This window comes from Neoarius graeffei, chromosome 3 (genome assembly GCF_027579695.1).
Source record: "Neoarius graeffei isolate fNeoGra1 chromosome 3, fNeoGra1.pri, whole genome shotgun sequence".
Classification (NCBI taxonomy): Eukaryota; Metazoa; Chordata; class Actinopteri; order Siluriformes; family Ariidae; genus Neoarius; species Neoarius graeffei.
In genome coordinates, this window is record NC_083571.1 from 22,606,187 (window position 1) to 22,631,347 (window position 25,161).

The window sequence follows — 25,161 nt, forward strand, 5'->3', positions numbered from 1 at the left end:
TTATTAGAAAATGGAAGACATACAAGACCACTGATGATCTCCCTCGATCTGGGGCTCCACGCAAGATCTCACCCCGTGGGGTCAAAATGATCACAAGAACGGTGAGCAAAAATCCCAGAACCACACGGGGGGACCTAGTGAATGACCTGCAGAGAGCTGGGACCAAAGTAACAAAGGCTACCATCAGTAACACACTACGCCGCCAGGGACTCAAATCCTGCAGTGCCAGACGTGTCCCCCTGCTTAAGCCAGTACATGTCCAGGCCCGTCTGAAGTTTGCTAGAGAGCATTTGGATGATCCAGAAGAGGATTGGGAGAATGTCATATGGTCAGATGAAACCAAAATAGAACTTTTTGGTAAAAACTCAACTTGTCGTGTTTGGAGGAGAAAGAATGCTGAGTTGCATCCAAAGAACACCATACCTACTGTGAAGCATGGGGGTGGAAACAACATGCTTTGGGGCTGTTTTTCTGCAAAGGGACCAGGACGACTGATCCGTGTAAAGGAAAGAATGAATGGGGCCATGTATCGTGAGATTTTGAGTGAAAACCTCCTTCCATCAGCAAGGGCGTTGAAGATGAAACGTGGCTGGGTCTTTCAGCATGACAATGATCCCAAACACACCACCCGGGCAACGAAGGAGTGGCTTCGTAAGAAGCATTTCAAGGTCCTGGAGTGGCCTAGCCAGTCTCCAGATCTCAACCCCATAGAAAATCTTTGGAGGGAGTTGAAAGTCCGTGTTGCCCAGCGACAGCCCCAAAACATCACTGCTCTAGAGGAGATCTGCATGGAGGAATGGGCCAAAATACCAGCAACAGTGTGTGAAAACCTTGTGAAGACTTACAGAAAACGTTTGACCTCTGTCATTGCCAACAAAGGGTATATAACAAAGTATTGAGATGAACTTTTGTTATTGACCAAATACTTATTTTCCACCATAATTTGCAAATAAATTCTTTAAAAATCAGACAATGTGATTTTCTGGATTTTTTTCTCATTCTGTCTCTCATAGTTGAGGTATACCTATGATGAAAATTACAGGCCTCTCTCATCTTTTTAAGTGGGAGAACTTGCACAATTGGTGACTGATTAAATACTTTTTTGCCCCACTGTATATTGCTTGGTTAGTGACCATCGATAGTGCACTACTTTTTATGATGCATTGTGGGATACTTTGAGTACACTATATAGGGCGTAATAATTCTCACTATACATTCAGACAGCACGACAAAATGCCGATCTCATTATATAGTCCACTGTATAGTGAGTAGGGAGTGATTTCGGACACAAGGAGAGTCTTTCTTCAACGGCCTCTTTTATCTTTGAAATATATTTTAAGGGTATTTCTGGCATACGAATTAGTAACAATCAGGATAAGACATGGTGGCAGAGGCATCCCTGTCAACACCGTCGGTGTTGAGTTCCACTCGTTTTAGCAATGGAAGACAGACGTGAGAGAATTTTTATTTTATTTTATGTATTAATTTTAGACTAATAAGATTTAGACTGGGGCGACACGGTGGTGTAGTGGTTAGCGCTGTCGCCTCACAGCAAGAAGGTCCGGGTTCGAGCCCCGTGGCCGGCGAGGGCCTTTCTGTGCGGAGTTTGCATGTTCTCCCCGTGTCCGTGTGGGTTTCCTCCAGGTGCTCCGGTTTCCCCCACAGTCCAAAGACATGCAGGTTAGGTTAACTGGTGACTCTAAATTGACTGTAGGTGTGAATGTGTGAATGGTTGTCTGTGTCTATGTATCAGCCCTGTGATGACCTGGCAACTTGTCCAGGGTGTACCCCGCCTTTCGCCCGTAGTCAGCTGGGATAGGCTCCAGCTTGCCTGCGACCCTGTAGAACAGGATAAAGCGGCTAGAGATAATGAGATCAGATGAGATTTATAAAGCACCTTTCGCAATCCCAAGGACACTTTACACAGGGAGAAAACAAAAGCACGAAAGGAGGAAGAGAAGTGATCGCTGAAGAGAAAAGTCTTTAATTCAGATTTGAAAGTAGAGAAAGACGAGCAGTCGTGGAGTCTGTCTGGGGGCTGTGGCACTGAAGGATCTGCCTCCCAGGATGGAAAGTCTGGTGCGTCGGACAGCAAGGAGATCACTGGTAGAAGACCTGCAAGAGAAGGAAGGGCAGTAAGGGATCAGGAACTCACTCAGGTGGGGAGGAGTAAGGTTATGCAGGGCTTTGAAGGTGAGAAGCAAGATTTTGAACTTAATACAGGACTGGACCAGTAATCGGTGTAGCTGAGAGAGGATGGAGGTGATGAGTGGAGCGCTCGGTATGGATGAGAACTCTACCGCCAGAGCTCTGAATTTACTGGAGGTTTTGTAAAGACTTAGGCTGAGGAAGAGGGAATTGCAGTAGTCTAAGGCCGAATCCCATTTCACCCCTTGGACCAACCCCTTGGTCCTTCCCCTCCATTTTGCGCGTTCACGTGAAGGGGTAGGGGTATCCCAATCCCAGTTAACGCGGAGGGGGAGGGGAAGGGGTAGGGCTTCTGTACCCCTCCAAACGGAGATTTTCCTGGAGCAGACTCCGAACGAAGGGGTTTGAGTGATTTCCCACAATGCCATGCGGATTTCAGCGAGATTTCATGCGGATTTCAGAAAGATGGCGGTTCCCGCAGCGAAAGATTGTCATAAATGTATTTTCTCCATTATTTACGTGTTTTAAGTTGTTATCCAGAGGAAACACGCCGCTTGATTCGCTTTCGAGCTGAGAATGAGCAGCGATTTCTGAAATCCAAGCTGCTGCTAAAAAGCTTTGGGAGTGAGTATTGTTTTCGGTTGCTTGACTGCGTACATTTTGTTCTGTTATTCTCGCTTTTATTGTTTACATGAGTGTTCTGACACCTCATTCTGTCGGATGTGGTGCACGAAGCGCCAAAGATATCCCATTCAGTGGTGTTAGTTAACAAATCACACCCTGCCAGCAGAGATTTCTGGTTCTGGCTCTGACTGTAGCGGCTGGTCGCAGCCAATGACGCATTTGGTCGCGTTTTGCTAACGTAAACGCTGACGGAGGTACGCGATGACGTATGCGATCGTTGAAGGGCTATCCCAATACGTAGGGGTTGAATTTCAAGCCCTATCCCTTGTAGCTCAGTTTCAAGGGGAAGGGCCAAGGGGAAGGGGGAGGGGGAGGGGTAGAAATTAGAATTGGGATTGGGCCTAAACGGGACGTGTTAAAAGAATGAGATTTTGGTGAGGGAGCCGATACATAGATCAAAATTATGTGATGGGTTTAACAAGCACGCCAACACTAAGAGAAACTGGAGTTTAGATAGTAAGGATTTGGGAGCAACAAGTAAAACGTCAGTTATGTTTGTGTTTAACTTGCGTTTATAATGCATTCAGAGCTTTAAATCAGATATGCAGTCAAAGTGTATCGGGGGGGGGGAGAATCTGTGGGGGAGTACGTACTGGTGTATATTTAAGTTATTCCACGAAATCGAGTCGTACATGAGCCGATCGCCGACGAGGAGCATAGCACTGAGCTTGGCTATAAGCCATGTATGATGAGATTGAGTGGAATAGCTGTTTTATTCTATCCACATTCACTGGATTTTGAGAAACGGAGCATTTTTATTTTTATTTTTTGCAAATTTCATCTCATCTCATTATCTCTAGCCGCTTTATCCTGTTCTACAGGGTTGCAGGCAAGCTGGAGCCTATCCCAGCTGACTGCGGGCGAAAGGCGGGGTACACCCTGGACAAGTCGCCAGGTCATCACAGGGCTTTTTTGCAAATTTGCTAAATAAAAACTTTGTGCAAAACGTCCGGCAAAATCATTTCCGCTTAGAATGAAGGAAAAACGGCGAAATGACAGTCGCAGTTTGTGAAAAACGCTCTAATAATAATTCTTGAAAATTTAAAGAAAAGATGCGTTCTTACCATGAAATACTTTTTCTATATTTTTACTTTTTGTATTTTTCGGCGTTTTGTGTTCGAGTACAGTTTTTATTTCGTCCTCAGTTGGTTCAGCAACACGCTCCACCATTTTGTTTTTCTCTACTCACGGTATATGAGCTGATATCCTAGTAGTAGAGTAGCCAATCAGAGCGCGCGACTGCTCATATCCAGTGAATGTGGAGAGAATAAAACTGTATATTATCTGCGTAGCAGTGAGCAGTCTGACCAAGGGGTGGGAACTGATCCCTGAGGGAAGACCTGTGTTGACTTAGTGTGGTAAACTGTCTGAGAGATACGACCTGAACTACTTACTGCAGGGCTGTGGCAGTCATGCCAAAAAAGACAGGAAATGAGAACATCCTGCTTAACAGTGTCAAATGTTGCACTTAAGTGCACAGACAGAGAAAAGGGTGCAGCTCCATAAGTATGTGGTGTGTGTGTGTGTGTGTGTGTGTGTATACAACCCCGATTCCAAAAAAGTTGGGACAAAATACAAATTGTAAATAAAAATGGAATAATTTACAAATCTTAAAAACTGATATTGTATTCACAATAGAACACAGACAACATATAGATGGGGTTTGTGGATGCTTTATTTTGGAAACGTATTCAAAACATGTTTCTGTAAAAGTACGGCTACTATCATCTTGTTAACCTCCCCAGACTTGGGTTCTGTTTTCTGTTTGGGGGGGATGCAGCACGATGCACAAGTGGAGTAACTACCCCCACCCCTGGAAGTGCAATAATGCACTGAAACTGCGAGGTGGCCTAGTGGTTATTGTGTCAACCTCTCAACCGGAAGCTCGCATGTTTGACTTGTGGTCAGGTCATACTAAAAACCATCATATAAATGACACCTACTTCCATCTGGCGAGAAGGGAGTCAAACTATCACGGTTACCAGAGAACTAGCCCCCCACTGTAACCCTAGCTGTATAGGCGAGAGGCCGAGGGCTATGGAAACGGAGATTGGCGCTGCAGCCATGCACCTTAAAGAGCTGGTTAGTGCTGGGACTGGAAACTGCCTGGGAAGACGAGGTCCTGGCGTGGAAGGGACTTTGACTTGATTTCCATCTGGCGAGAAGGGAGTCAAACTCTCGCGGTTACCAGAGGACCAGTCCTCCACTGTAACCCTAGCTGTGTAATAGGCAGGAGGCTGAGGGTTGTAGAAACAGAGATCGGTGCCGCCCAATGCCTGGTTAGTACTGGGCTGGGAGACTGCCTGGGAAGACCAGGTCCTGACACAGGAGGGATTTTGATTGTCTGAGAACATGCTGTTAAACAATTTTTTAATTCATTATCTATACTGCTTATCCATCCCAAGGGAAGCTGGAGCCAGTCTGTAGGTGAGAGCTGGAGCGACCACCCAACAGGTCGCCAACAAGACTAACAGAGACACAGACAGCCATTCACACCTCTGGGCAGTAACACAATCTTCTTTTTTGAGAGGAATTTTGAGGGGATGACTGTTTACAGCTACAACCCCGATTCCAAAAAAGTTGGGACAAAGTACAAATTGTAAATAAAAACGGAATGCAATACTTTACAAATCTCAAAAACTGATATTGTATTCACAATAGAACATAGACAACATATCAAATGTCGAAAGTGATACATTTTGAAACTTCATGCCAAATATTGGCTCATTTGAAATTTCATGACAGCAACACATCTCAAAAAAGTTGGGACAGGGGCAATAAGAGGCTGGAAAAGTTAAAGGTACAAAAAAGGAACAGCTGGAGGACCAAATTGCAACTCATTAGGTCAATTGGCAATAGGTCATTAACATGACTGGGTATAAAAAGAGCATCTTGGAGTGGCAGCGGCTCTCAGAAGTAAAGATGGGAAGAGGATCACCAATCCCCCTAATTCTGCACCGACAAATAGTGGAGCAATATCAGAAAGGAGTTCGACAGTGTAAAATTGCAAAGAGTTTGAACATATCATCATCTACAGTGCATAATATCATCAAAAGATTCAGAGAATCTGGAAGAATCTCTGTGCGTAAGGGTCAAGGCCGGAAAACCATACTGGGTGCCCGTGATCTTCGGGCCCTTAGACGGCACTGCATCACATACAGGCATGCTTCTGTATTGGAAATCACAAAATGGGCTCAGGAATATTTCCAGAGAACATTATCTGTGAACACAATTCACCGTGCCATCCGCCGTTGCCAGCTAAAACTCTATAGTTCAAAGAAGAAGCCGTATCTAAACATGATCCAGAAGCGCAGACGTCTTCTCTGGGCCAAGGCTCATTTAAAATGGACTGTGGCAAAGTGGAAAACTGTTCTGTGGTCAGACGAATCAAAATTTGAAGTTCTTTATGGAAATCAGGGACGCCGTGTCATTTGGATTAAAGAGGAGAAGGACAACCCAAGTTGTTATCAGCGCTCAGTTCAGAAGCCTGCATCTCTGATGGTATGGGGTTGCATTAGTGCGTGTGGCATGGGCAGCTTACACATCTGGAAAGGACCCCATCAATGCTGAAAGGTATATCCAGGTTCTAGAGCAACATATGCTCCCATCCAGACGACGTCTCTTTCAGGGAAGACCTTGCATTTTCCAGCATGACAATGCCAAACCACACACTGCATCAATTACAGCATCATGGCTGCATAGAAGAAGGGTCCGGGTACTGAACTGGCCAGCCTGCAGTCCAGATCTTTCACCCATAGAAAACATTTGGCGCATCACAAAACGGAAGACACGACAAAAAAGACCTAAGACAGTTGAGCAACTAGAATCCTACATTAGACAAGAATGGGTTAACATTCCTATCCCTAAACTTGAGCAACTTGTCTCCTCAGTCCCCAGACGTTTACAGACTGTTGTAAAGAGAAAAGGGGATATCTCACAGTGGTAAACATGGCCTTGTCCCAACTTTTTTGAGATGTGTTGTTGTCATGAAATTTAACATCACACAATTTTTCTCTTTAAATGATACATTTTCTCAGTTTAAACATTTGATATGTCATCTATGTTCTATTCTGAATAAAATATGGAATTTTGAAACTTCCACATCATTGCATTCCATTTTTATTTACAATTTGTACTTTGTCCCAACTTTTTTGGAATCGGGGTTGTATATAAAGCAATGAAAATGAGAGAATAAACAAGTCCTTTTGCTTCCTAATTCTCATCTCATCTCATCATCTCTAGCCGCCTTATCCTTCTACAGGGTCGCAGGCAAGCTGGAGCCTATCCCAGCTGACTACGGGTGAAAGGCAGGGTACACCCTGGACAAGTCGCCAGGTCATCACAGGGCTGACACATAGACACAGACAACCATTCACACCTACGGTCAATTTAGAGTCACCAATTAACGTAACCTGCATGTCTTTTGGACTGTGGGGGAAACCGGAGCACCCGGAGGAAACCCATGGGGAGAGCATGCAAACTCCACACAGAAAGGCCCTTGCCGGCCATGGGGCTCGAACCCGGACCTTCTTGCTGTGAGGCGACAGCGCTAACCACTACACCACCATGCTGCCCGCTTCCTAATTTGTATGCCTAAATTCTTTTTGTTCCCAAATCCTTTTCAAACCCTTGGAACGAGAACCTATAACAGCATCACAAATAACTGTAAATGAATAAAATTCAGAATTCCTGTATTCCCCTGCTTAACCAGTGGTGTAAACAAGCATCTGTTACCTTCCACTGCAGGAGAGAGAAACTTAATTATAGGTCTATTAAGAAATGAATTGTTTTATATTTTCTGTATTTCACAATTGCAGTGGCGTGTTCGTAAGGAGGCGATGATGGGTTTGGCACAGCTATATAAGAAGTACTGCTTACACCACGAGGCTGGCAAAGAATCGGCTCAGAAAATCAGCTGGATCAAAGATAAACTGCTGCATATATACTACCAGAACAGCATTGACGACAAGTACGTTCCTAACGAATTGCTGGGCTTCACGTGACGTCACATCCGCCTCATTATTTATTCAGAACTTTAACTGGTGGTCTACCAAAGCTCAGTTGACAAAGTGTTTGTACGGAGAAGGTGCATCGCTCGCGTGAAAAATGCCTCACGCTTGCGTTGTTTTCGGTTGTTCGAATCGATCAAACCTTGAAACTGATAAAAGTTTCTTCAGGGTTCCCTGTGAACTAATAAAAAAAAGGGTGAACGAACACAGGATTTCACAAAAAGACGTCGAGAAAGGTGGCTTTTGAGCCTCTCGGTGAAATCGAAGCATGCATCGAGTCGAAGCATGCTCGAGTTTGCAGTGATCACTCGGTGAAAGTGTTTTCCAAGTACTTTTTTTGCTACGTGTTGTTATTTTACGGTACTTTTTTTTTTTTTTTTAGTCATGAAGCGCTAAAGTCCCCAGCTGTTTCTTTGTTCACTCCTCACGAAGTCCATATGCATGAAGGTCGCGACAAAATTCTTCCCCAGCCGTACAGTTACAACGTGCCATGATCACTTCTCCGTCTTGTTTAACTAAGGGCCCGTTTACACGAGGACGCTGTCGGGTAAAAACGACTAAATGTTTTATCGGAAGTGCCTTTCGTCTACACGGGGACGGCGTTTCCGAGGCTGAAAAACGGAAAAAATTGAAAACGCCTTCCAGAGTGGATAAGTTAAAAACAGCCCCCATTGCATATCCGTCTAAACTACCCAATACGCGAAACTCTGCTCGGATCTGCTCACGTCGGGTACGCGTTTACGTCATACATATGTCATATACTGTACATGCCAGCCCGGGAAGTAAGAAAGTAAGTAAAAAAGTAAGAGCATGTCTGATTACATCGATCCAACGGACCGTCAAGCTGCTCTGGCAGCTTTAATAAACGTCCAGGAGTCCTTCGAACATCTATACCGAATCTGCGCATATACCGTTAATGAACAGAGGCGGGTATGCAATTACCTTTATGAATTTTTGAATACACCGATTCGTCGGAGGAAGTTTTTCTTAACCTCACGAGTAGCCATAGCCAGAGTAGTCAAAGTTTTCGCGGCGCAGATGTGCAGATCAGACAAGACGGAAGACGTTGCGCATGCGTGCAGACATAGCAGAGGTCTTTCACAGCACCACCTAGCCGCCTGGCATGCACATCCAATTGAATTCCACACATTTATGCGTCACCGTATAGACGCAGATTTCCTCCTTGAAAACGGTCGTGTAGACGCGGAAAAAAGTGAGAACGAAAACGGACTTTTGCGTTTTTGTTTCAGACCGTCCCCGTGTAAAGTGGGCCTAAGATCCAGGTCTTTAAAGGGGTTTCTGATGATCTTTGTGAATAATTTACCTGAGAGATGAGAGCCAACACAAGTGAGAATCAAGCGAACTGTGGTTTGTTTACACTTCAGCTGGCAGCGCTTTGTTGTAAAGACATGAATGAAAAGCTTAAAAAACAAAACCATACACGGGCAAAAACAATACAGGATTCATCCGGCAGCGACTTGACACCGAGGTCCTTTACCCAGCCACATACAAAAAAAAAAAGTTGTAAGCCTCCGTACTCTTCCACGCTTTCATCTGTTTTGCGGTGTAGAAGGACGTCTGCAACACCAAATAGTTCGAGATGTCGGGGAACTCGACTGAAAGGTAGTTTTTGAGATCGTACGACAAATCCTCCCTTCCCAGACTGTAGGGGTCGATTCCATTGCACATAGCAATCTTCTGAATATATCTAAAGCCAGCAGTGGCTTCTAGATTACAAGCGTACTCTGATAAGTTATCGCTAGTTGTTCGCACTACGGCAGCTGTTTAGACCACCAGCTATTTCACTTCCACTAAAACCGCTAAGAAAAGTCACGTGACTGAACCCCAGCAATATACACACACACACTTTTCTGTGAGGAATAAAATCATCTGGTTGTTAATGCATTAAAAGTGAACATATCTACTAGTGCATCTCAAAAAATTACAATACCATGAAAAAGTTCCTTTTTTTTCATAATTTAATTCAAAAAGGTAAACTTTCATATATTCTATATTCATTACATGTAAAGTGAAATATTTAAAGCCTTTTTTGTTTTAATTTTGATGATTATGGCTTATGACTCATGAAAATCAGAAATCCAGTATCTCAAATTATTAGAATATTCCCTAAGATCAATCAAAAAAAGGATTTACATTACAGAAATGTCCAACTTCTGAAAAGTATATTCATTTATATATTCAATACTTGGTTGGGGCTCCTTTACCATGAATTACTGTATCAGTGCGGTGTGGCATGGAGGTGATCAGTCTGTGGCACTGCTGAGGTGTTATTGAAGCCCAGGTTGCTTTGATAGTGGCCTTCAGCGTATCTGTATTTTTGGGTCGGGTGTTTCTCATCTTCCTCTTGACAATACCACATAGATTCTCTATGGGGTTCAGGTCAGGCAAGTTGGCTGGCCAATCAAACACAGTCATATCATGGTCAGCAAACCATTTGGTAGTAGTTTTGGCACTGTGGGTAGGTGCTAAGTCCTGCTGGAAAAGGAAATCAGCATCTCCAAAAAGCTCGTCAGCAGACGGAAGCATGAAGTGCTCTAAAATCTCCTGGTAGATGGCTGTGTTGACTTTGGACTTGATAAAAGACAGTGGACCAACACCAGCACCCCAAATCATCACAGACTGGAAACTTCACACTGGGCTTCAAACACCTTGGATTCTGTGCCTCTCCACTCTTCTTCCCGACTCTAGAACCGTGATTTCCAAATTAAATGCAAAATGTACTTTCATCTGAAAAGAGGACTTTGGACCACTGAGCAACAGTCCATTTCTTTCTCTCCTTAGCCCAGATAAGACACTTCTGACATTGTCTCTGGCTCAGGAGTAGCTTGATATTAGGAATGCGAAAGTTGTATCCCCTTTCTTGAAGATGTCTGTTCGTGATGGGTCTTGATACACTGACACCAGCCTCAGTCCACTCCTTGTGAAGCTCTCCCAAGTTCTTGAATCAACTTTTCTTGACAATCCTCTCAAGACTGCGGCCATCCCTGTTGCTTGTGCACCTTTTCCAGCCACCCTTTTCAGCAATGACCTTTTGTGGCTTACCCTCCTTGTGGAGGGCATCAGTGATCATCTTCTGGACAACAGTCAAGTCAGCAGTCTTCCCCATGATTGTGGTTGTGTGTACTGAACTAGACCGAGAGATACACTGTGTTCATCCTGTTTTACTCAAACTCGAAATTAAATATTCTAATATTTTGAGATGGTTTTTTTTATGTTTTTGTACTGTATGCCATACTGATTAAAATTAAAATAGAAAAATGCTTGAAACATTTTAGTTTGTGTAATGAGTCTATAATATATAACATTTTCACTTTCTTAAATAACTGATGGAAAATATTGAACTTTTTCACCATATTCTAATTTTTTGAGATGCACTAGTACATTTACCAGCCTAACTGCCATATTAATGTTTGTGTGTGTGTGTGTGTGTGTGTGTGTGTGTGTGTGTGGAGGTTGCTGGTGGAAAAGATCTTTGCACAGTTTATGGTTCCTCACAGTTTGGAGACCGAGGAGAAGATGAAGTGCTTGTATTACCTTTACGCCTGTTTGGACGCTAATGCCGTCAAGTGAGTCCGAAACGACGGTCAAACCGATATTACTCCTCTCGCCCGATGCTTTGAATGTTAAGTGTTGAACATCATGTGCGCTAATTCTCATTCTGTGTGTATGATAGGGCTCTAAATGAGATGTGGAAGTGTCAGAACATGCTGAGAGGGCTTGTGAGGGAACTTCTGGACCTGCATAAGCTGCCCATGGTGTGAAAGTTACTTCCTTTTATTTCCTGGACTGTTGAAACGTTATTAGGGCTTTTAAAATTGTTGTGCATGATTGTGACATTTATAAATGTATACATTTGCAGTCTGAAGCAAACACAACAGCCATGTTTGGAAAGCTCATGACCATCGCCAGTAAGTAAACGGACGAACACACACGATGGTCGATAAACTCGGGAGATTTTCAGTCCATCTGCACCAGCATTGACATAAATGTACAGTATGTTTAACGCAGAAGTTGGGCAAATCGCTAAGAACATGCACATTTCTGAAATTCATTATAGTGCCCTGGTGGCCGCTAAGTAATGGAAATGATCAAGTAGATTTCTTTTTGTGGCTGTGTTCATCGTTATTCAAATGATTTCAATTCATAAGGGCTGATTCATACGAATATCGAAGCTCTGCCATTTTAAAAGCGGCTGCACTTTAGCTCAGAGCTCAGTGCAGCTTGCGTGTAACTGATCGATGAAAATCTCTCTCTTTCTCTCTCTCTCTTTCCCTCTCTCAGAGAATCTGCCTGACCCAGGGAAAGCTCAGGACTTCATGAAGAAGTTTAATCAGGTTTTGGGTGAAGATGAGAAGCTGCGGCTGCAGCTGGAGCAGCTCATCAGCCCGACCTGCTCCTGCAAACAGGCCGAGCAGTGTGTGGTGAGTACATCGTCAGTCCCAGCAATCAGAACATCTGACAAGACGGCGACCAACCATAACTACACATGACCGTCTCATACAAATAGAAAACCGCTGAGCTGGATTTTTAGGACACGGTAGGTGAAAGGACACTCTCTCGGATTCATAAGTCGTCTTCGTGTCTTCTTTTTGTTCCGTGTTGCACAAAAGTGGGGTGTTGGTTCATTACACATCCCCTCACGAAGGTTAACTTGCACAAAATGGTTTAGACCCTAAACTGTGTCCTTGTAGTTGATGCACAAAAACCGTTCTCAAATACCTCAGCAAGTGGTTTAGGCATGTTGTGTTAAACTGTCCATCGTTTAGCCACTTTTCTAAGCCAGGGAGCTGAACCCCATTCCAGACAAGGGTCGCCATGTTGGTTTATGTGATTAGAGCACGTTAACGGAGTTGTCAATAGCCCCCAAGCATAACTACGTCATCACGTGTTTACCGCAGTAGCCGGGGTCGGTAGTTGAGCGATATGACGGATGTCGTTAGAGGAGCGATTTTGCCGTGCTCTGTCGTGGAAGACAATGAAATTGGTGATTTAAAGAGGCGGAGAACATGTCGAGGGTTTACAGCGGGAAAATCTGAATCCATATCAAGCTTGGTGAGAAGGTAAGAGTCTAGACCAGGGGTCGGCAGCCTTTGAGACATCGAGTGCCAATTTCAAATTTTCTAGTCAGTGTGTGTGCCACTATCAACAATAATGGTAAAATGACACAAACTACAGGAAAATTTCCAACAAATTTGGAATTTTATTATACATGGGCATGCATATGAGTATTCCTTACAGATAAATAGATTGTTGTGCTCAGACACAATTTCACATTTTGCTTGTAGGCCTATAATCTGCTCCAAAATCAAGGTAAAAAAAAAAAAAAACAGTTAACAGCAAAAAAATACATCTACGAAAGACTATGATAACCAGATGATTGTATAACCCAAAATAGAACTGATAGTTGGATTTGTATTTTGTATTTTTTTTTCTCTGAATGTTTCAACTTCTCTGTCTGTTTTCTCCTCTGTGATGCTGAGGAGGACCCTCATGCACTCGTGTGTGTGTGTGTCATTATACATAGAATCTTATGCCGCTTTTCCACTACAAACGCGGCTGAGCCGTGCCGTGCCGAGTCGGGCTGAGCGGGGCTGTTGGAGTTGCATTTCGACTACAACCGCGCTGAACCGTGCTGGCTGGAAGTGGGTGGACACATTGGGTGGAGTTAGCGAAAGTGGGTGGACGTCACGTGATGTCGTCAAGCAGCGCAAACAGTGACATCAGTGACAGTGGCGGAACAAGTCAGAGCCGGGCTGGGGGCGGGGCAAATGACCGGGCCCTTTATTAAAGCTTATCATAACATCATTTTAGGCTACAAAATGTCCGCAGCTGCGGTGTTTACCAATTTCAGCACTACCGGGTGCAACTATGTTATTTAGTACATCAAGTCCTTCAAACGAACATGTAACTCAGAAACAAAAAGCATTAGGATACTGTACATGGCTCATAATAAAACATCAATAGCCTATACTGCGCACATTATTTGAAGGGCATACGAATGAGCGCTCAGAGTGGTGATAGGAAGAGTCAGAAATAAAAGAAGGGCGGTGCAAACCTCACTGAATGCACTGTGTTTACCAATTTCAACACTACGGGGTGCAACTATGTTATTTTGTACATTAAGTCCTTCAAACAAACATGTAACTCAGAAACAAAAAAACATTAGGCGACATACTGTACATGGCTCATAATAAAACATCAATAGCCTACTGCGCGCATTATTTGAAGGGCATACGACGAGCCTTGCGCTCCGCGAACTCGTCCACGATGCTCTGTATGTCACTGATTCAGTGAGCTTTTCAGCGGTAGTCTCATGACCCGGATAGTAAACAATAAACATGGAGGACATGGAGTCGTTAGTGTTGCTGGTCTTGGTGCTGTGGCTTGTTGTCACTGACAACGCCAACAGATACTGGCAAGAGCGTATAGATGAGGCGAGGCGCATAACGCTTCAGAAATTCTCGCAATTCGTAATTATTCTTCTTCCGGGTTTGCGGTGTTTACAGATCCCAGCGCGCTTGCGGGGCGTGTGTGGGCATGTGAGGACACTCCTCCTCACCAATCAGTGCACAGGGGAGTGTCTCCTCACGCCCCTAGCCCCACTCGGCACGGCTTGGCTCGCTTCAGCCCCACTCCAAAACGGTGCGAGTTTTAGGGGCTAAGCAGGGCTGAAACGAGCCGAGTCGTGCTGGTTTTTGGTAGTCGAAACGCGAGCCGTGTCGGGCTGAAGTGAGCTGAACCGAGCTGAAGTGAGCTGAAAAAGGGTAGTGGAAAAGGGCCATTACTGTATTAATCTTATAAAATTCTTCTTCAGCGGCACGGTGATGTAGTGGTTAGCGCTGTCGCCTCACAGCAAGAAGGTCCGGGTTTGAGCCCCGTGGCCGGCGAGGGCCTTTCTGTGTGGAGTTTGCATGTTCTCCCCGTGTCCGCGTGGGTTTCCTCCGGGTGCTCCGGTTTCCCCCACAGTCCAAAGACATGCAGGTTAGGTTAACTGGTGACTCTAAATTGAGCGTAGGTGTGAGTGTGAGTGTGAATGGTTGTCTGTGTCTATGTGTCAGCCCTGTGATGACCTGGCGACTTGTCCAGGGTGTACCCTGCCTTTCACCCGTAGTCAGCTGGGATAGGCTCCAGCTTGCCTGCGACCCTGTAGAACAGGATAAAGCGGCTAGAGATAATGAGATGAGATGAGAAAATTCTTCTTCTTATAAACACATCTTATAAACATCTTATGAATCAACAATTAAAGAAACCTCTCATAAATCATTTTAACAAAGGCCAGTGACGCATAAAAATGCATCACAAACGAAACGGCCACAACATTTTATATAAGCAAACAGCAACGTATTTAACTAATCAGTGTGGGCTGAGGCTAAAATGAATCATAGGCTATGCCTCAATTAATATATCTTGCCTACCAGTCAGTGTGATCCCTGTCCTTGCTTTTCTTGGCTGAGCTTTTTTATCTGGGGGTTCGTAGTTTGTCACTTTTAATTGTAAACATGCCTCAGAATGGTCCGTCGTCAAACGGCTGCGGGTGCGAAAATACCTGCTCACACAGATATGTTGAGCCGAACACTGACAAGAGGGCCAATGCAATGTTCTTGAGACAGCTGAACTTCTCTGGTGCAGATGTCCAGCATGCGAGGATGCAGGGTCTTTATTGGCTACATCCACACGACAACGGCAACGAGATTTTATTTAAAAAAATATCGCGTGCATATGGCAACGCAACGCTTGCTGAAAACGATGCAATACACATGCCACACCTCTAGGGGCGCTGTAAGATGGTCCCATCGGAGATACCAGAACAATAGAAGTAGTAGACGCATGCGCATGAACCCCTTCTACCCGGTGTGAAGCACTGTCAGGAACAAATACACAACAAGAAGAAGATGGCTGCAACTACGCGAGGAAATCGTGCCTTCTGCGTGTACAAATTAGTTTTATTAGTGTGCATAGTTTTATATAACTTAATTTTCTTATTGTGTGTGAACATTTTGAAAAGCATTTTTATATAATTTATATAACTTTTTATATTGTGCGTGAACATTTTGAAAAGCAGTCTTATCCAATAAAAAAAAGAAATTCAAGAAATGGTTCAGTTACTTGTTTATTTAAAAGAAAAGCTGTATACAAAAGTGAATGCAATGCAGTGGTTCATACAAAACAGCGAGAGTGCTGCTTGTTCTAGTCATGTGGTTGTGACGTCATCGTTAACAAATCCATTCTACTCATCCAGACGACTTCGCAACGGCGACGTTGCCAGATTTTTCCACTCTGGAACCCGTTCTCAAAAAATATCGTTGTGGGGCACCCAAAACGCCGGTGCCGTGTGGACGCCAGGCCGAAACGATAAACAATTTTATCAGATTCACCTGAATCCGTTGCCGTGTGGACAGGGCCTATATGTCTTCTCATGGTTTGTCTCGAAATGCCGCTTAACGCTGGAAGTTCGGCACACAACGTTTTCACAGCACAAGGTACATACAGCACGATCCTTGACGAAAACAAAACCATATTCTTCCGTCCAGGAGGGCTGAAATGCCCTAGCTTTAGTTTTTTTTAGCCGGAGGCTCTGTCATCTCTGCACTTCTAACGCTATCAGGTAACTTTGATTTTGATGCACGCTAGGCTAATTTTACACATGGGTCTCTGGGAAAGTGGGCGGGAGCTGGGTGGAAAGCGCTGTGGAGCGAATGCGGTTGGAAGATCGTGCTGTCACTCAGAGATTTTTTTTTTTTTTGCTGATACTGGTCCAGTGCTGTGCGTGCCAGTGATTATGCCGCCGCGTGCCAGCAGTGGCACGCGTGCCATAGGTTGCCGACCCCTGGGCTAGACCGAGTCTACCACACTGTACAACATCAAATCTCAATGTCTTATATCGGAGGACATACTGTATATTGGATCACGAAGCAATCTTAGACTTGAGTCTAAATTTGTTTCTTTTAATCTTCAGTTATTCTTTACCATTTTCCAAGAAGCTTTGTTCTAATGAAATCTTCGCCTTGTACTTAATCTTGATCCAGCACAATGAAAGTTGCAGTAAGGGAAACTATTATGAAAAATCAACTGTTGACTTAAGTCTAGAGGGGTGTTCACACGGCAACTTTTACTCCGGTGTAGCACCGGGGCTGCCCCGGTAGAGCGTTCACACGGTACAAAGTTATACCGGTGTAGCCCCTGAAAGCTGCTTAAACCGGTGCAAATCTAACCCTGCTCGGGAGGTGGTTTAAGAAATTTACTCCGGAGTAAATGCTAGTTTGCGGGGCAGCACCGATATAAAATGGGACGTCTGAATGCTACAGGGGTAGACTCGCTACGCGTGAGGAGAGTTGATTACATACGGGCATTGCATAATTTGCATCCTGGTATTTTGCGCTTCCAAAATGGCGAATATCAACAACAGAACTGCATGTCTTCTAGTGTTGCCAGATTGGGCGGTTTTAAGTGCATTTTGGCGGATTTGAACATATTTTGGGCTGGAAAACATCAGCAGTATCTGGCAACACTGGTGTCTTCAACCACGTTGTTTTCCCGGCGCTTGGTGATGCCATGACAACCGGGAAAAGGAAGTAAATTTTCACGCATGCGCATATTTCATTTCCGCATTATTACTATCGTATAGACCCCTTCACATGTTTGTAAACAAACCGACCGTTGCCAGGATGCGCGCGCAGCTTGGACCCAGAAACAATGGCGCTGCCCATAGACCGGCATTATGAGCTGTCAGATTATGCCAAACAATTGTCGTTACAAGATCGAGAATGCTACATAAATAAGTTAACTCTAACAAGTGGACATCGCCTACCGGATCCACATTTAATTAAAGAGTGGACGGACGATGTTAGTAAGTTCCCTGGTATACAATGGCCAGATATATACTCGTACCTTATTGACAAGACTTCAGTGTACACCCACGAAAAACTTCGTGCCTACAAGTCTTTAGACGCATATGATTGTTATGTGCGGGCATGTACAACTTGATTAACAATGGGACATTCATATTCATTTTGTTTTAATCAAATTATGCCAGTGATGTGATGGCAATGTGACTTTAGCTACAACAGCAAATACCAACACTAAACAGCAATTTGCAGGAGGTAATGGCATGAAAGGAATGATGGTGTAAAGAGTGCAGCTAAGAGAAATCAGAGCTGCGTAAAAAGCGAGAGGCAGAGACCAGAAATGAAACTGAACGGGGCGGGAGCTAGGTTAGAGCAGTCAGCGTAAGTTGGCATTTAGAGCGAGGGCACACAATTTTACCTTTCCATCCTTGCTTTAAAATTGTGATTTTCGGCATACACAAATAATGATGGCACAAAATCTGGACTGCTTGAGTCAAGCGAGACCTCTCCTACAAACAAAACTGCATGCAAAGCTAAGTTAACATGCTAACAATATTCATTACATTGTGTAACTATGACCCAGCTAATCAGACAAACATTACCAAAGTATTTTGCTACATCAATAAACGAAGACTAGAAAGAATAAAAAAGAAAGATTTAATAAATAGCCTGATCTTACCTGTGATGAAGTGGGCGCTGCAAACCCGCGCATTTTTGATGGTGCTTTCATCCCAGTCTACACGTTTGATGGCTTGTAGCCATAGACGTCGGCGATTTTTTTTTGGAATGGGTGAGATCCTGCTGGAATTCTGAACATTTTAACCCCATCACTGCTACGATTCTGACACCCGACAACGCAACAACTAGGCATTTCTGAGTCTTTTTTGGGTCCAGGCTGCGCGCGCAATTTCCGCTTACGTATGAATGACGTTTACTGCGAAGGGGTCTATAGCACGGTCGCAAAAACTGCCGTGTGAACGCAAGTGGGGCTGCACCGGTGCTAACATGCTTCTCTCTAGTAAGTAGGTTTGTGACATGTGAACGCTCCACAAAATTTACACCAGTGTAAGATATATCGCAACAAAATACATCGGTGCAGCAAATATGTGCCGTGTGAACACCCCTTAAGATTGCTTTGTGATCCCGGGCCCAGATGAACAGCATCAAAACATTTAGAAATGAGTGATTAGTTAAATAAAAGTTGATATCAGGAATTCATTACAAAAAAAAAACCTTTGTAAACCCGCTGATCTGCCATGTCATGTTCAGTATAAATGCATTTTCTTCAATAAACGCTGTTAGTGAGGTACACTGAACATTATACATACCTGAAAGAGAACCCTTGGTGGTTTGGGAGTTTTATTGGTCCGACAAGCTCGTTCAGCTGCTGAACAGGCTTTGGAATATCGCTAGTTTCAGACGATGAACAGTGTCGATTGTTATAAGGGTTGTTTTACAATCAGGGTACAAAGTTTGTGTCACAGGGGTCCAAAATTCAGATTGATTCAAACTGGTTCTTGTACCAGTTTTTAAGTGAAGGACAAGTTAAAGAACAGATTTCAGGTAAGTTTTTGACGTGTGTATGGTAGTTTTGTGTAATCTGCTACAAGATGGGAGAAACAAATGAAGTGATTCTCGGAGAGGACTTTTTTTTGACGATTCAGAATCCACTACTTCCATAGTGCTTTTAAATATAAGGCTGGAAGCTTTGTGTTAGTTGTCTCTAATATTTATGTCCCAATATCTTGGCCACATTTTAGGATGAAAATAATCATTTTAGATGTGTTATTTTATACTGAAAAATTAGCTGTCTCGGAGAGGACTTTTTTTTGACACAATTACATACTAATTTGATCAAAATAGTCTGAAAACTTACTGGCATTCAACATTAAAACTTAACTATGTTTCCAATGATATGGAACCAAATATGTGTTTTATTTAAGTGCATCCCTTTTGGAGCTACCTGTGGTCAAAAAAGCACTTTTTCTAAATGACACGAGTAATTTTGCTAAATATGACACATATTGCCATACATTCACCAAAAATAACGTTATCACCAATTGTTTTTTGCATGGTAAATAGAGCGATCACAGGGCTACAATAAACAACCAAGTTTATTTTGTCAAGCCTTTTGATATTGAAGATAAGTGTTGAATGTGATTTTTAGCTTGCGTACCCTGATTTGTAAAACAACCCTTAATCTTCTATAACCGAAGGCCATTCCGCAGACCATGGAAATATTGCTGGATCACAGTTTAAGTACCGTATTTTCTGGACTATAAGCCGCTACTTTTTTCCTAGGTTTTGAACCATGCGGCTTATACAAAGGTGCGGCTATTCTGTGGATTTTTCTTCCACCGCTAGGGGCGCTCTAACCGGAAGTAGAATCAAAAATAAGATAGACGAAAAATCAATGCAAAGAAGAATTAGCAGATCTTTAGCAGATAGAACACGCACGACAAATTACTAACTGGTAATTATTTTCAAATCCAGCGAAGATGATTAAAGTGACTTGTGGTTTCAAACACAGGAGAAATGAAGGTAAATAAATACCGGTTATTTTCTCTTGGTTCTGTTCCGTTTTAATCAGCAAAGTTGCTGCCGTGTTAAAAGGCACTGTTTGGAAAGAATCTGTTCAGGTACATACATGTACATTTACAGTACAAAATCGTTCTGGACATGCAGTAAATATCTAATTTTTCAACATAGATATCTGCGGCTTATAGCCCGGTGCGGCTTGTATATCTTTTTTTTATTTTTATTTTTAAAATAGAGCGGATGCGGCTTATATACAGGTGCGCTCTATAGTCCAGAAAATACGGTACGTCTTTTTCCCCACCAGAGAAATGTAAGCTTGACCAGTTCGAAGGTTTTTGTTGCGGATTAAACTTATCCATTTCTTTCTTCTTGGCCGGCAGCTGATAAAAGCTCCAACGAGGTGTCCTCTTTGTTGTGGAGATACAGTAAAGCACACAGCAGTTCACTTTAGGTAGAGTTAAAACCGGTTAGACAGAACAATGCAGTGTTTAACAAGGGCAAAAGTAAACAATACGGCGGAGCTGACCCCGGGTATCACCCATAATGCATTGCGGTAAACAAGCGATGACGTAGTTATGGGTTCGGTCTATTCACTGATCACAGGAGGCCTTTCACATGCTTCTTAAAAAAAGAACTCTCTTAATTTTCATGTTGTGTTAGTCTGGTGATAGACCGGAGTTGCAAGAGTCCTTCATTACCGCTTGCAGCTATATTCATTTCGTTTCCTTCAGTGTGCACACAGACGTAATCAAAAGTGCAAGGTTTTGTATTTTAGCAAGGAATACTCTGTAAATAAACAAACATTTAGGGGTCATCCATAATTTTCATCATTATCATGAGTCTACAAAGAGTAGACTTTTGAGCAACACCCCCCCCCAAAAAAAGTGTACATTAGCGGACAAAAAAAATGATGATGGATCTACGTGGAATAGGAATTCAAAATAAAACCATGTCTTGTATTACTTTTTATTAAAATCGGATGACAGGACAATACAAAGATTCACAAGAGAAGAAAAGAAGACACAAGACGGGTCCAGAAGTTTTCAAAGAAAGCAGGCGATTCATTTTTCAGTCCCCCCAGGATTTCGCGGGCCTTTTTTGTGATTGTTGCGGGCTAAAATGTCTGATGTTGCGGGGGGGGGGTTTCCAAAAAATTGCGATGAAAGTTGCTGTTTTTTTTAGGTTTTTGTTGCGATTACATTGCGGGAGGAAGTGAAAGTTGCAAGAAATTGTTGTGATTTTCTCTTTTTGTGATTAAAATTGAGTGATATGTTAAATATTATTACTGAAAAACTATTGATTAAAAAAAACAGACACTGAGAAATGGTCCTATAAACAACTTTATCAATATAAAAGATTACCAGGACTACAAAAATGCAGAAAAATAGGCTTTACTTATCCAAATGCACCTGTTGGTTTAAAAATTAAAGTGCAGAGAACCTCACAGCACAACATGAAGTTACCTTAAAATATAATATAAATGCCTCAGCTTTCATGTAAGAAAAAAAACTATTAATACTAGTACTGTGTGCAGGCAGTCTCTCCTGAAGACTAAATTAAACAATAATTATAAACTAATAAAATAAATGGCTCAGGCTTCATAGAAGAAAAAAAAAAACCAATTTGAACAGAATCTCAAAGTATGATGCTGAAGCTGCCTAAACAATGGAAAATAAAATACCATTTTGGCAAAAATGTTGGCATCCATTAATTTCTTGTATTAAGTAAAAAAAATAATGTAAAGTGCGCACAGTCCTTCACTGTAAACATAACACACTTTCAGTAACAGAATTTAAGCCTACATAAACACTGACTCGCACATGCAGTGTTGCCAGATACTGCTGTTTTCCAGCCCAAAATATGTTCAAAACCCGCCAAAATGCACTTGAAACCGCCCAATCTGGCAACACTGCGCACATGCTGCTTCTCTTGAATGTATACACGGAAGTAAGGCGGAAGGTAGTTTGTCGACGACGCCAACGATTGGTCAAATTTGCGGGAAAGTTGCGGTGATTGGATATAATTGCAACACCGCCCTGAATTCGCGGGGATTGGTTGAATTTGCGTTGAAGTTGCAAATCGCAACATCGCGAAATCCTGGAGGGTCTGATTTTTGAAAATTAGGGACTGTCTTTTTAAGGGGAGCTGTTGCCTTTTGGGTTTGAAACGTTCGTTTTTGATTCTTTCCAAGCAGCCTGTCCTGCCCTAACTGCCTCCTGCTGCTTCTCAGATGAATGCAGGAAACAATAAACGTTTAAAAACTGCTCGTACTCGTTTGAAGGAGTCTTGTGAATAGCGGTGTTTCTGCTATTCACAAATTTGTAAATGCGGTCAAAAGCTGGGTCAGCCATTGTTGTTGGATTGAAGACAGAATGCGTGTAGAGCTAGCTGGCAAAACCGATGTGGCACGAAATTTTTAACATGTCAGCCGCCGATTCGCACATTGACGGATCATCATTTTTTCATTTTTAAAAAGTGTACGCCTGGTCATTAACCCCCTCCCCCCCGCATACGGTTTGTACGCTCGTGATGATGATGAAAATTATGGATGACCCCTTACTTCATTTAAATATGATTTGTCCTACTGTTAATGTTTTATAGAAACATTTGTCACAAATTTTAATGCAATATACAGTAAATAAGTATTTAATCCTAAAAACCTCCAAAGGTAAATGACGATTCGGCTGTATGAGCCTATTAGCATGTACAGGTTAGGTTGTGTTAATTAAGTACTCTACATGGACATATTTAGCTGAACTACAATTGAATACTACAGGTCTGACTGAATTTTACTTTTCTCTCTCTCTTTCTCTCCTCCCGCCTTAAACAGAGAGAGATAACGCGCAAGCTGACGTACCCCAAGCAACCTACCAACCCCTTCCTGGAGATGGTTAAGTTTCTGCTGGAGAGGATTGCACCAGTGCACATTGATTCGGAGGCCATCAGGTATTCCGACCTGCACGGTGTGATGTCAGTGTTACACTGTGCTCGCTTTTTGGGGATCTCAACAATTTAACTCGAGATTTCTGTATGTTTGGATAGTTGCTGTGTACTTGTAATGAGTGATTAGCTAAAAAATAATCTTATGCTCTTTAGTTTGTTTGCATGCATATGTTTATTATTTTTATAATAAACATATGCATGCCCAAACCTGTTTATCATTATATTTGTTATTAGTATATTTTAGAAGAAGAATGTTGCTGGGGGGGGGGGGAGGTCAGTGACCCATTTTTAGGTCTTTTACAAAAACATCCATGTACACCATCACTATTCATTCAGACTCTTCAGAGCAAACCGAAAGTGGAAAGCAAACCATGTTTTTGCTGGCCCCACACGAGAGGATAATTGGGCAGATTCTAGGCCTAATTCGTCCCTCCCCCCCCCATCATGGGGGTATTTCTTATTCAAGGCTGGTCTGAACTGATAATCTGTAGTGTGAGGGAATTACAGACCTGATTGTGTTACTGACTGGATTCGAACCTCCCTTATTTCAAGTCATAAATATCTCATCTCATTATCTCTAGCCGCTTTATCCTGTTCGACAGGGTCGCAGGCAAGCTGGAGCCTATCCCAGCTGACTACGGGCGAAAGGCGGGGTACACCCTGGACAAGTCGCCAGGTCATCACAGGGCTGACACATAGACACAGACAACCATTCACACTCACATTCACACCTACGGTCAATTTAGAGTCACCAGTTAACCTAACCTGCATGTCTTTGGACTGTGGGGGAAACCGGAGCACCCGGAGGAAACCCACGCGGACACGGGGAGAACATGCAAACTCCGCACAGAAAGGCCCTCGCCGGCCACGGGGCTCGAACCCGGACCTTCTTGCTGTGAGGCGACAGCGCTAACCACTACACCACCGTGCCGCCGTCATAAATATCAAACAAATATATATATATTATATAAATATCAAACAAATATTTTGTACAAATCATGGTGGGCGGCATGGTGGTGTAGTGGTTAGCGCTGTCGCCTCACAGCAAGAAGGTCCTGGGTTCGAGCCCCGTGGCCGGCGAGGGCCTTTCTGTGCGGAGTTTGCATGTTCTCCCCGTGTCCGCGTGGGTTTCCTCCGGGTGCTCCGGTTTCCCCCACAGTCCAAAGACATGCAGGTTAGGTTAACTGGTGACTCTAAATTGAGCGTAGGTGTGAATGTGAGTGTGAATGGTTGTCTGTGTCTATGTGTCAGCCCTGTGATGACCTGGCGACTTGTCCAGGGTGTACCCCGCCTTTCACCCGTAGTCAGCTGGGATAGGCTCCAGCTTGCCTGCGACCCTGTAGAACAGGATAAAGCGGCTAGAGATAATGAGATGAGATGAGACAAATCATGGTACACACGAGTGCAACCAGCTGACGAGAGTTGTCTGCCTCCATCTTTGTTTTGCCCTGAAATCCAGAGCAAATCTGATTCCAAGTCCCTGAAATTGTTTATTATAAAATATTAAATCTGTTGCGATGTGTCTGGTCTCCCATGTTATTAAAATCAGTTAAGATTTGTGCACCCTGGCTGTTTCAAGTAGGATAGCATTAAAATGTGTGCGTGGTTTTGTGAGCAAGCCATGTTAAAAGAAAATGAGATGATGTTCTGAAGGAGCATCATTAAATTGGCCTCATGAGCTCAGCGGTTTTGTAATGTACCGCTTCTGAACTCTCAGGAAAGCTCAGCCCTGCGTAGTTGGACTTAATCAGTGTTGGGCACGTTACTTTCAAAAAGTAATTAGTTATAGTTACTAGTTACTTTTACCAAAAAGTAACTGAGTTAGTAACGGAGTTACTTTGTCATAAAAGTAACTAATTACCAGGGAAAGTAATTATTCCGTTACATTTTGTTCCCCCTCAAAAAAAATCAAATTCAATTAGTGTAATCATAATAAAAGTGAATGTTAAATGTGTTTAATGACTGAAATGGAC

At 43.1% G+C, this 25,161-nt stretch overlaps 1 protein-coding gene across 3 annotated transcripts in view; it reads left to right on the forward strand.

The window, feature by feature from the left end:
• pds5a (PDS5 cohesin associated factor A) overlaps window positions 1-25,161 on the forward strand; it is a 162,708-nt gene that overhangs the window by 101,537 nt on the left and 36,010 nt on the right. For all 3 annotated transcript variants that reach the window (XM_060916509.1, XM_060916511.1, XM_060916510.1), the window contains exons 12-17: window positions 7,650-7,801; window positions 11,315-11,428; window positions 11,536-11,617; window positions 11,722-11,770; window positions 12,144-12,283; window positions 23,076-23,191. In XM_060916509.1, the coding sequence (XP_060772492.1) occupies window positions 7,650-7,801; window positions 11,315-11,428; window positions 11,536-11,617; window positions 11,722-11,770; window positions 12,144-12,283; window positions 23,076-23,191 (653 nt within the window). The remainder of the gene's footprint in view (window positions 1-7,649; window positions 7,802-11,314; window positions 11,429-11,535; window positions 11,618-11,721; window positions 11,771-12,143; window positions 12,284-23,075; window positions 23,192-25,161) is intronic.